Source organism: Heterodontus francisci, chromosome 20 (assembly GCF_036365525.1).
Source record: "Heterodontus francisci isolate sHetFra1 chromosome 20, sHetFra1.hap1, whole genome shotgun sequence".
Lineage (NCBI taxonomy): Eukaryota > Metazoa > Chordata > Chondrichthyes > Heterodontiformes > Heterodontidae > Heterodontus > Heterodontus francisci.
The window spans coordinates 64393684-64406347 of NC_090390.1; the positions used below are offsets into that span (position 1 = coordinate 64393684).

Genomic DNA, 12664 nt, shown 5'->3' on the forward strand with positions numbered 1-12664 from the left:
TTCTTGAGTGTTGTTGGAGCTGCACCCATCCAGGCAAGTGGAGAGTATTGGAGAGTATTGGCGGCGAGTCCCCCATTTAAATATGTAAACTAATTTACATACTTGATTTAATGAGGGTCCCATCGCCTCCTTGATCGCTACACTGATCTTTATTCGGGGTGCCAAAAATGCCACACCTTTGAATCCCGGTTGTTCGGGGAAGCGTGGCATGGCACCTGTGGGGAGGGACGGGGGGGAGGAAGGCTTTTGCTCTGTGCAGAAGGTGGGGGGGGGTTGGGAATTGGGGTGACATCGCTGTGGATTGGTCAGGGGGGAGGTGATGGGAAGGGGTAAAGGGCAAAGCTGCCAAACATTGTAGCGGAGGCGAGGGATGGTCAAATTCGTAATAAACAAATTCTGGAGGGGGTGGGGGGGTGGGGAGGCAGGAATGTTTTGTAATAAGTCCACCGCCTACTTCAGGGCGAACTCTTAAAATGCAGCCCTGTGATTCAAAACACTTAATTTTTTGTGGTAAACTCATTTTCAGTTGTATTAATCAAACTTCAAGTTACCACTCTTAAATATATCAAAGAATATTTTTAAAGCAAAAATTTAAAAAAAAATCAAGTTTTAAAACACTGCTTGATTGCATTGGCCCGTGATAGATTTTGCATTTGGCGATATGCAAATAAGTTTGGGTGAAAATTTGGGGAAAACAAAACATTCTCAAAACAGGCTCAATTTGCGCTTGTTTCATCCAAAGCAAAGACTCTACTCCATTATCTCTATGAATTTTATTCAGTTGGGAGGGCAGAATAAACTGGGGTGGGAAGAAGTGTTTCTGTGCTGTGGGGGAGAATTGGAACTGGAAAAGGAGTGTGCTTCTTTGAAGGGGAGAGTTACTGTTAAGGTTGTTATTGGTGGAAGTGCTGGCTTATTGAAAACCCAAATGCCACTTATTTTTCCTTTTCTCAGATTAAAAAATTTAATTGTGAAGTATAAAGATGTTTAAATTAACCAGAATATGAGTAGAGGGATGGGTGGCACTTGGAAAGGCTGCGACAATTCTAAGTTTGTTATTTATACCTCTAACTGGAAAGATCCCAATAGTCACAAAAACTAGGCTTGGATTCCTTATTTGATATTGGACAATTTATTTTGAAATAAGGAGAGAAAAGTAAAATCATTCCTCTTAATTATAGATCATATGGTACTATTGGGAAAAAGATTTAAAATATGAAGTAAGTAATTAATTCCCAAATGACAAATTGGGAGTAGTTTTCAATAAAATTAAAGAACTTTCCTTTCCTTTCTAGATAAAATACAAAGACTCACGTTCATTGTAGACTTCAAAATACTGGAAAATGCAGCGTGTCAAAAAGCAACATTTTCTGGGCCAATGGCTTTAAAACTGTTATCTCCCTTCAGGCTTTCCTGCAGTTATGGTTTATTTTCTCAAATATGAGTAAAAGGTTATTGGGAATATCTACAAGCCCACTACACTTTCAGTCTAACTACCTTTTTTAAAATACACGTCATAGGCTTATTTGCGGGTCTTTTTTTGAGTTGTTAGCTTTTTTGAAGCTGTTGCTTTTGTTAATTTCCTAGCTTGGCTTATCCACACTCCAAGTATTAAATCTCATATTTTTTAACTACATCCTTTTGACAAGTGTGAGTGACAAGAAAAACAGTGAACAGTTCTGTGAAAAATACAATTATTTACAGACCCTAAGTTTCTGTGTGACTTCGGACATTTTCTTTGTCAAACTGTCCTATTCATTTTTCTCAATCAAGATAAAAGTCATCTGGAAACATTAAGCTTGTATTTGAAATGTGCAACAAGTCCCAGATGTTGGGGCGTTCCAATCACACAGTTTCAGGGAATCATGCAATTTTATTATTATAAGGCTCTGGTCCTGTTGCCAGCTATGATGTTCTTCGCCTAATACTGCAGCCAATATTACTCCTTAGGTTCTTGCAGTTGTCCCAAATGGAGAGAAAGTACACTGGAACAAACAGCAAGGCAAGCAGAATGATGTGTCGTTCGGCATACTTGCGCTATTATTTTGATCAAAATCTCAACTTGGCCAATTTGGGGCCTTTAAACATACTATCGTATCAACCATCATTTTCATTGAAAAACTGTTTTTGAATAGTTTTAAAGCTATGGTTTGCCCTTTTACCCCCAGTGGAATTTTTTCACTTCCAACTCAATAATGCTCCATTAACATTGGCTTGGATAAATCAGGAAAAACAGTGGCCCCTCAATACTGCCTTAACTTCTTCAAACCTTTATGAACTGAGTTTTTGGTCAATATTGCAGAGACATAGAAAGTTCCAAGAAATACAGCATTTGTTCCAGATTTATTAGAAGTTATTGTTATTTTACTCCAGTGAAAAGTAAAAGGATATTGCACAATAACAACATTTGCAGTCTTGGCCAGTCACGTGAAAAACGCCAAGTTAAAAAAATCCTTAATCAAAACTAAGTCAATGCCTCATTTTTAATGAAAGAAAAGCCACAGGCAGCAAAAGCATTTAAATAGCTTAGAGGGTTACAAGACAGGGAGGTTGACACTGAGTAGGAGGAGCGCAAGTGAAGCCAGGAAGAGAGGTAGCGAGGTGCAGTGATTTTGGGGAGAGTTTCAAAGGGCAGGGGAGGTGAAGACTTCAAAAAAGCACTGCTATCTTGTTTGGATCTTCCATTTTTTTAATCCTTAGAATATGTATCAGCAATAAAAGCAGAGAGATAAGACAAAAGCAATGTGTATACATAAGACAGTGGAATTTTAAAAAAATGACTTCCTTGAAAGCAGAGGCCAATTTCTGATTGTGAGTGCACATCTGGTAATGTTCTTCACTGTCTAAACTAAGTATCTGATCGTATAATCGATCCTTATCTTTGATCAATCTGCATTAGGACTGATTATCCTGCATGTGTATGTACTGGTCTCTCCTGGTTGATTAATGATAATAGATTTTCTGAAACACCTGGCATAGCTTTCACAGGCCTGTCAATGTGGAGTAGAATAGCTATAATTTAGTCATGAAAAGGACTTACCAATTATGGAAGTCTGTGAAATAGAAAATGGCAGCAAAAGCCCCATGCTAATACATGATCCTGAACATACTTAGGAAAAGAGGTACTTCAGGAACAACATGCAGCACCAGAGGGATAGGGCAGGGACGCAACCTCTTGAACACCAACCTCCCTCCACTCCCCCCACGCAACCCTGCCTTATTACTAAGTTCCAAAGTCAGCAATCCTGTTGACAGCGTTCACCAAGTGAAGGTCAGCTTCTGTCACATGGGAACAGCAGTAGGAAAACTAGAGAGAGAGTCATAATGCAATTTACTGTTTGTGGGACCTTGCTGTGCATAAATTGCCTAGCATATTTCCCCACATTACAAGTGACAACACTTCAAGAATGCTTCATTGGCTCAATGTAATCATGCATCAGCTCACAGTGCCCAGCAGTTAAAGGATTGTGAGTTTGTGCCTCTGCGTCCCCACACCGTGAGCCCCTAACTTTGGATATGCTGCTTGGAAGAATGTTGAACAGAGAATAGGAAAACTGTTGACAGCGCTCCAAGTACCCTCTCACAATCAGTTAAACGACAGCACCAGACTGCTGCATATTATGGGGGAGGGGAACTAAAGAGGGGAAATTTAATAATCGTATAATCCCATAGGAAATGCCTAGGATATTACGTAGCCATGAGCACATTACTGTGTTCATTTTAAGAGTCTGAAAAATCCAGGATTCACGATGCTCCAAGCAAAGAATGGTACTGTCTATTCCATGGTAATTTATTTGATTTTAAAAATAGATAAGAAAAAATATATATAGTGGACTTGAATTTATGACTCTTAGGGATAATGCAAAAGATCTTCACTCCTATTGGTTACTGACTGAGCCATGTCACTACTAGAGCCCCAAACGAGGTAATGACATTCCACAGGTATTTTCACAAATGTAATATATTTCACATCAGTGAAAATACAAGATGCAAGCACTGTGAAAACCAAATGAAAAGGCAGAGGACTATATGGAATACGATGCACTCTAATTAATGGGTACCCTGCTGTTAATGGGCATTTGTTTAATGGATTAGTCCCTTCTGTATTTGTTTTATTAAGCCACGCTCATGACTAAAGACCAAAAACGTCAGTCACACAAACCCAAAAGCCATTCAACAAAGCTAACTTCTTTTATAAATCTTTAAACAAAGGATAACATAATTTTCACTGTTCAACACAAGAACATTAAATACTAATGACAACAAAGACCTTCTGATAACTTGCTTTATTTAGGGAGGTTGTATTGAAAAATTGAGGCAACAGAAAATTGCAGAGCTGTTAGCTTTTGAAAGACAAAAGGCAGGTGAAAGCAATTGAGATACAACCCTTCATTATAATTTGTCCTTCAACCAAAATATGACCTGGTCTTTTCTCTTTCAGGTGCTATTGTGCATTTCTAGCATTTTATATTTTCGTTTGAGATTTCTAGCGTTGACAATTTTTATTTCATCTCTACCAGAAGATTGTAAAGTGGGAGAGGGTTACATTTGGCTATAATGCAATGTGTTTAGTTTTAGTATCCAGTAAGAACTGTTTGACCAAACGTCACAATTCTACTAATCCACTAAAGCCTACACCATTGCGCGAAGCAATTGAAGACTGTGAAGAGAGGCGGAGAACTGAACATGAAGGGATTTACTGACCTCAGTGGAAGGTGTGGGGGAAAGTGTCCTTGGCGACTGTGAGATATTAGAAAAGAAAAAAACATGTAAAACCATTTTCCTGAGTAACATCATATAGAAATTGATTGTGTCTCTGAGAAAATGACTTACCAAAAACCTCTTGTTTTGTTTCTGGGGTATATATTTAGAAACACAAACACTTCATGATGAAAAAATGTTACATTACAATAAATGAAATGTCAACATTTATGCAATAATGATACAGATGCAAATTAGCAATACTGGTGGACAAAGTACATCAACAAAGCATGAGCTAAGGCACACAAATACTTAACAACCATAATAAAACATTCTGTATATGCAAATAGAGCTTCAACTATGCACAGTGCACACAATGATAGCTTTCTCTCTTAACTGTGTAATTTGACTATTTCAGTTTAGTAAAATAGATTCTGACAAAAAATGTATGCAGTGTATTCGACTAGTAATATGCCGTTTTCTTGGTTTGGACCAGATCCATAGCTGGTCTAAAGTTATCATCCCCATTAAAATGAAAGGGGTTGTTCCAAGATGGAAGTGGCTTTTCTCCCTCAGTAGTTCTACCAAAGCAACCAAGTTGCAGACAGACTCAAATAGGCAGAAGGGCAGGAAATTTTCCATATTGTATAAAATGATAAAAAGTATTTTTATAATTATGGATTTTAATATAAACAAGGGCGGGATGCTTTGAATTAATACAAAAACACTCCCAAAAACATTCCCTCTCCATTAAATAATAATCTATTACCTGTAGTTTCTCACATGAATTAAAGGAATCAAAGTTGTATCTTGTTAATTAATATATACTTCTGTTATAACTGTATAAAATTTATATCGTATTGGATTCGTATTCCCAAAGGACCTTTGTCCCAAGAATCAGTTCGGCATTCCAAAATAACTGAACATATGATCTAAATGCACTCAAACCAGCAAGACGACTTAAATAAAAATGTTTATTGGCAGCTCACCAACATTTCAAAGCAAACTTCAATGCTCAATTACCTTCAGGAATTTCAACATGTAAATGACCTTTTGTCTCCTTCCTCATTCTCTCTACAAAAGGGAACTAATAATAGGGAGAGACAAGAGGGAACTAACAAGTGAAAGACGCAAGAGGAGGATTTGACATGGACCATAATAGCAGACGGTATTTCCCCTGAGTTGAAAGAACTCGTCTGCTACCCACCTCAATCACCTTTGGGTACATGCAGCATTTCAAACTAATTGGTCCAATGCTTATGTATTGCCTGAATCCACCCTGATTGCTCAGTACATAAAGTACATAACAATGAGCCATATAAAGCAGGACGTTCACTGGCTTCAAACTGTGCTCAGCTTTCTGACCTCATCCTGGCAGTGGAGTGTTACAATTGGCCTCAGAACCCTTGGCTTAGAAGAAGGAAAATAAAGATCAGCCAAAGTTCTCAATCATGATCACTATCTAATAAATCTCACTGAAGCTCAGCATTTGATGTTGAATGACAACAGTACTTAGCTGAGCTATGATGGCCCCTACAGTTGACTAGTTTGCCAATGCTCATTATTAAAACTTCCTCAGGGAGAATGGTCACTTTGGTGAGGCGCAGATGTCATCTGACACTCGTGGAGCTACATACTGGCATGTTGATTGCTTATGAAATCTGGAGGGACTAGATCAAACGTCCTTTCCCCACACTTTAGCTTTTTATATTCTTATGAATTTTAATCTTCTGCACTGATATACATCTGGTGGCACAGTGCTGTGTAATGAGTAATAAGGTTACAGTAAAAGCGTGCTTTGCCTTTAGACATAAATATATGAATTTGAACACTGCTAGTGCCCTTTTAAAGGCACTGTAACAGTTCCTTACCACTTCAAATACTAGTGTCATATTGGTACAAAATGTGATTCTGGAGGGAACCTCAGTTCCAGGAGACCAGTGCACTTGTTCACTGTATATTTTGTTACTGATATAAATTACAAAGACATTCCAAATGTGGATAAATTAACACATCAGGAGGAGTGTCTTTTTGACCATTCTTTAAGAAGACTAACCAATGTTGGGTGTATATTACAGAACTGCTTCCATTTGAAGCAGTGCCATAAAATGTTGGAGGTCCAGTGTTGCACAGGTTGGATATCCCTGATAGCATAATCATATAGATCATCGAATCATACAGCACAGAAGGAGGCCATTTATCCAATTAATCCCAGTCTCCTGCTCTTTTCCCATGGCTCTTCAAATTTTTCCTTTTTATGCCTATATCGACCTCACTATTGCAAAATTACAGTTGAATCCGCTTCCACCACCCTTTTAGGCGGTGCATTCAGAGCATAACAACTCGCTGAGTAAAAATAAAAGTCTCCTCATCTCCCCTTTGGATAATTTACCAATTATCTTAAATCTGGTTACCACCCAAAAGTTGGTGGAAACAGTCTTTGACTTCTGACTGCAGATCTTTTCTGATGGCTGGCAAAAGTGTGTAGAAACAATTAAATGGAAAACCACATCACTGGCATCTAAGGATGCACTGAGCACCTGGCGTGCCCACAGGCAGATACAATAGTGTCTGATGCTGTCAGCAGCAGCTGTTTGGAGGAAGATGCTTCTTAAGGTAATTCACTGCCCCTACCAACTCCATAGCAATATCTTATTTTCATTACATTGCTGCCACAGACGTTGGGACTGCTATCAGTGGTAGGACTGATGATAAATGTAGCAATAACTGTCACAACAGAAAAAAACAGATCATGGGCTATATTTCTATGCTGGCAGCAAATAACCTTTGGTGTATGTAACACGTTATGACAACTGGCAGGTGTAGGAGCTTCCAGTTCCTTTAGTGTTGGTGCAAGGGAACTACAGCTAAGGCTCAGGTTAGAAGATTGAGTATAGTAACAGCAGTAGGTCAAGGGAGCAAACAACCTCCCATCCAAAGACTCTGACTAAGCTCAAAGAATGTGGGGTGTAAGGTTACTGGTGGGTAGGTGGAAATGTGGAGTAATCAATTCAGCCATGAAATTATTGAATGGCGGAGCAGGCTCCAAGGGCCGAGTGGCCTACTCCTGCTCCTAGTTTTTATGTTCGTATGTAAATTTTGTCTCCCAGCAAGTGAAAGTCTGGAATGCTGAAGAGGAAAATGTACTCCTAGAATTACTCCGAGGTATATAAAATTATGTGGGGCTGGGATAGAGTGAATAGGAAGGAACTATTTCCCTTAGCAGAGAGATCAATAACCAGGGGGCATAGGTTGAACGTAATTGGCAGAAGATTAGAGAGGAGTTGAGGAAAGTTCTTTTCACCCAGGGGGTGTTGGAGTCTGGAACTGACTTCCTGTAAGGGTGGTAGAGGCAGGAGCCCTCATCACATTTCAAAAAAATTGGGATATGCACTTGAAGTGCCGTAACCTGCAGAGCTGGAAAGAGGCACTAGGCTGATAACTCTTTTTCGGCTGACACAGAAATGACGGGCCCAATGGCCTTCTGCGCTGTAAATTTTCTATGTTTCTATGATTAAAAATAATAAGCAGAGGAAATTTACACAAATGCACTTATGCCACCAGAAAAATTCTCCTCCCCACCCATGGGTTATAACTTACATGTCAAAACTGCTTACCCCACTACACTGTGTATTTTCCACAGCTCAGTTCAGAAGAACCTCAGCTTACAACTTCCAATAGATTTAGTTAAATCTTTGCAACATAACATTGACCTAAATTCTTACTGATAATGATGAGTAGACAGCAGTCATTTTAATTTCTTAGCTTTTCTCCTTTCCTCACACAAACAACATTTGCCACAAAGCGAGTGGATTGTGACAGTTATCGTCAACAATCGTAAGAATGTTTAAAAAAACCTCAAATGCTTGCATTCAATCACAAGCCACTTTGGGCCTGATTTTTAGAGTACACACAGGCAACCCAGGTCATGCAGCTATTGCGTTTATGAAGTGAAAATGTTTTAGTTATTTTCAAAACCTTGGGGCTGATTTTGAAACTAATTTGTGGAGTGATACAATGGAAGTGAACATTATAAATACGTGTTACACCTGACCTATCACTGCACTCCTACTGCTCCCTGGGGAAGTCGCAGTGGCAGGTGAACAGCACAAGCCATGACTTAGAGGGTTAAACAACCTTAGAGATTGTATAAAGTGTTTAGAAGTGATCTAGGATGCAGATGGAACTTGGCAAACGTAGATTGAAAAATTGCTTTCAAAATGAGACAAGTTTGACAAGCGGGCAAGCTGTGCTGTTTTGAGAGGAACCTCCCCAACTGGAATTCAAATGCTTTCTTAAAAATCATTCCTTTGTTTAAATGAGTAATAACCCTCGTGGCACAGTCAATAGAAAGATGTTTTACTTTTTCTATGGGACTCTCAGGAATCTGCAACTCCCCATTAATTTCAAGTGGCCAGTTATCCCCATCATTTGTAACAATGAAAAAGGCCAAAATACCCAATTTCAATTATTTTTACTTTGCACCTATGTTTTAGATGAGAATGTGGGGATGGAAACATTCAGTGTGAGCAATGTTACGCAGGGTTTAACACCAGCTTTCTGCAGATTTCTAGTGACCATACCCATTCCACTCAGAAACCAAAGAAGGTTAATCAAGTTGCATTGCACGAGCATTCTTGTGAAAAACAGTCATTTATCACCAACTTACAATTTCACTTTGAACAAGCGAGCCGTTGTCACTTCTTGCGTATTGAGACTGTCAACAAAGAATCAGTTTTTAACATTCGGCATGGAGTGTCAGTCAAGACTATTGACCTCTTTACTAGCTTATGATTTCAACTGCATAGCTTTAAAATACAGAGATCCTTTTCATTGATACGTGTTTAATAACATTTATATTAGACTGTTTTTCTCGATTTGGCGCTGAACAAAAATTTATCAGTTATCTTTGAGTTTTTCTTCTCAAATATTCATTACTAGTTAATAAGTGTGAGAAATAAAGGGCCTGATTATCGTCTTTTTATCACCTATTTGTTGATTTGTACAGGGCAGTAATGGAACAAAAACTGTACCAAAAAGAATCGTCCACTTGGCACCTGCCTGTCCATTGCTGCTTCCTCAACTTGCCCACAAACCATGGGTGGTATAGATCAGGAAGTGACCATTTGCAGCACTACTTAAAGGGACCATAAGTTGCAGCCAAGTTAGGCTAGAAGAAGGTCTGGCAATGAGATTTCATGACTTTCTTTCATTATTTCTGAGACTCTTAAACCTTAAAGGCTCCCTTAAGTTCAACTATCTACTGCCGGTATGCATTCTTTACATTTCCTGAGCTCGTACATTTCCTGAGTCTCCTGCATTGACCCCTCATTTGTTTGGTCCTCCCCGCTTTAGGTGCTGCCGCAAGCACACTGCGGTCTGTGCCACATCAACCTTTCTGCCCTCCAAAATGGCAAGCTTCCCATAAGCAACACAACTAGTGCTCACAGTTTACCTCCTGTATTGAAATGAGCCCCAAACACAAAAATTGGATTGTCACAGGACAGATGGAGAGGACAGCCCACCCGTCATTTACCCCAGGTACACCAGAATAGACAACTGACTCCAAAATGTTTAATGGAACAAACACAGTACAATGGGTGATATAGTGTTGTGAAATTGCTGTATTAAGGACAGTTAGTTGTACTATACCTCTCCCATACTATGACGCTCATGCCTATCCTCAAAGGTAGCGCCAAAATATGGCTCATAAGTGATCAGGTCAGGGCGTTCAATGTCATAAATGGCCTTAACTTTGGGGATGGCAGCCAGATCCTTGTAGTCAAGAATCTCATTGTCCACTTTTGCCTGGAAAGATAAAACATAGAAGAATAATTCAGCATAATTCAGAAATGGTCACATTCCTCAAACCCATATTTAACAAAACAGTAGTGAACATCATAGTTTCAAATAGAATAGGCTACATGTTTTTAGGTTTATTTTACTTGATGCTATCAGCATCAAACCTTCACAGATCGGTGTAGCAAAGGGTCGATGCAAAGTGAAGCTCTATCTACTCCACCCCTACCATTTGTATTCAGGTCAACCTCCGCCTCAGAAGACCACCCTCAGGAATATAACTGATCTCAAGTCCATGGCTGGGAACTTGGAAAAAAGTGGGTTTGAACAGCTAAATAGACACTATTTTCCAATATTTCCGCCAGGCTTTGTTTTTTTTTCCCCCACTCACTGGCAACTTGCCTTCAGGGAAAGAAGAGCCTCATGAAAACATACCAAAGCAGCAACATATTGCCATAATATGACTGCCAGTAAAGACAGAAACATCAAAAATCAAATGCACTAATGAGACATATAAAATGAAATTGTTGCCTCATTACTGTTTCCACAGTGTGCAACTGCTGTTTAATTTGTTGTCTGGTAAATCATTTTTTATATTGCGGCACAAGTTATGTAACTCCACATAGTCATGTAGCTACACAAGCAGTGTACAGAGACAGAACATATCATCCTAGAAATTACAGTTAGGGATATTAAGAGACAAAGAGCTAAAAATTTGTTAGCTCCTGAAAAAGGGTGCGGGACTCACCCTGATGGAACTGAGGCCGACAGCATGTAAACTTCGTGCTGTCCGTTCAGCCACATGATTCTAGCGTGCAGCCCAGTGCTGAATGCGCTGCTGACTGGCTGCATGCTCAACAGGGGGCCCAGACGTATGCGTGGATAGCACTCGTTAAAGTTAGGTTGCATTTCTCAAAGACGGCACCTCTTAAAGGCAAAGTGCAGTCTGGCTGCAGCAGATAGTGGAAGTAGCTGTGCAAGAGCTGGACAAGCTTGCCAAATGGCATGATGGACAAGAGAACATGCGTCGAGATTCTATGACAAAGTGCTTGAGGCCTTAGTGCAGGAGGGCCACAGGATAAGAGAGGCCCTCTTCCCTCAAGAAACAGAGTGTAAAGGCAGTGGCACCAGATAGCCTCGGAAATCAATGCCAGGAGTGTGGCCCTGAAGACCAAGAAGTTTAATGATCTCACACGAGTGGTCCAAGTTAATGAAAGTATCTTCAGGTGTCATATCCTATCAACAGCACCACTAGCCTCACACAATGATCCACGCCCACTTCACTCACTTACCAGCAATCTCCATTAACCACAACACATACCTCACATTCATAGCCTCACCTTACCATCACCCATTCCTCACAGCTTGCATACGCTGCCGGCTATTCAACCATGACATTGCCCAAACACATTGCACCACGCTAACTGGCACACTTCCCTCTCTCTTGCAGGACAAGGTGGCATATAGTAGGAGGCAGCAGTAATAAACCAGTGGGGAACAGGCACGGCTGAATATCTTCTTGCCCTTGGAGCAGACAGTGATGGAAATCATTGTCGCGGCCAGCACTGAGGCCGTGGCCATTGGCGGGGCTGAAAACATTGATGATGATGATATGTTCCTACCTATGGTACCTTCTCAAATCCCATTAGGATGGCTGTAAACTCTTCTGATGTACAAGCTAGAAATGGTGTCACCACACATCTCCTGCCTTCTCCTGCCCTACCTCATCCCAACCCTACCCTTCTGCCTTTCTCCTTTCAGATACCCAAGAACTGGTACAAGAGCAAAATACTGCAGATACTGGAAAACTGAAATAAATACAGAAAATGCTGTAAATACTCAGCAGGTCTGGCAGCATCTGTGGAGAGAGAAGCAGAGTTAACGTTCTGAAGAAAGGTCATCAACCTGAAACGTTAACTCTGTTTCTCTCTACACAGATGCTGCCAGACCTGCTGAGTATTTCCAGCATTTTTTGTTTTTATTACCTAAGAACTGGTGCCTGACCAGGCCCAGGCAGAAGCACGGGTGGCTGAAGTCCAAGAGTAGCAAGTCAGTGATGAACCACCAGCTCAGATACTGGCACAGCGTATACTTTAGGGGTAGCATAGAGCTGGGATCTGGATGTGTTGAGTCACCGAGAAGAAGGGCTACAGCAAGTCAAGGG

The 12664-nt window shown here is 40.2% G+C and overlaps 1 protein-coding gene across 5 annotated transcripts in view; it reads right to left on the bottom strand.

The window, feature by feature from the left end:
* Positions 1 to 12664, bottom strand: part of ablim1b (actin binding LIM protein 1b) — a 497169-nt gene that overhangs the window by 67407 nt on the left and 417098 nt on the right. For all 5 annotated transcript variants that reach the window (XM_068052960.1, XM_068052959.1, XM_068052954.1 and 2 more), the window contains exons 10-12: positions 10354 to 10509; positions 9371 to 9418; positions 4705 to 4740 (exon numbers count right to left, since the gene is read on the bottom strand). In XM_068052960.1, coding sequence (XP_067909061.1) covers positions 4705 to 4740; positions 9371 to 9418; positions 10354 to 10509 — 240 coding nt within the window. The remainder of the gene's footprint in view (positions 1 to 4704; positions 4741 to 9370; positions 9419 to 10353; positions 10510 to 12664) is intronic.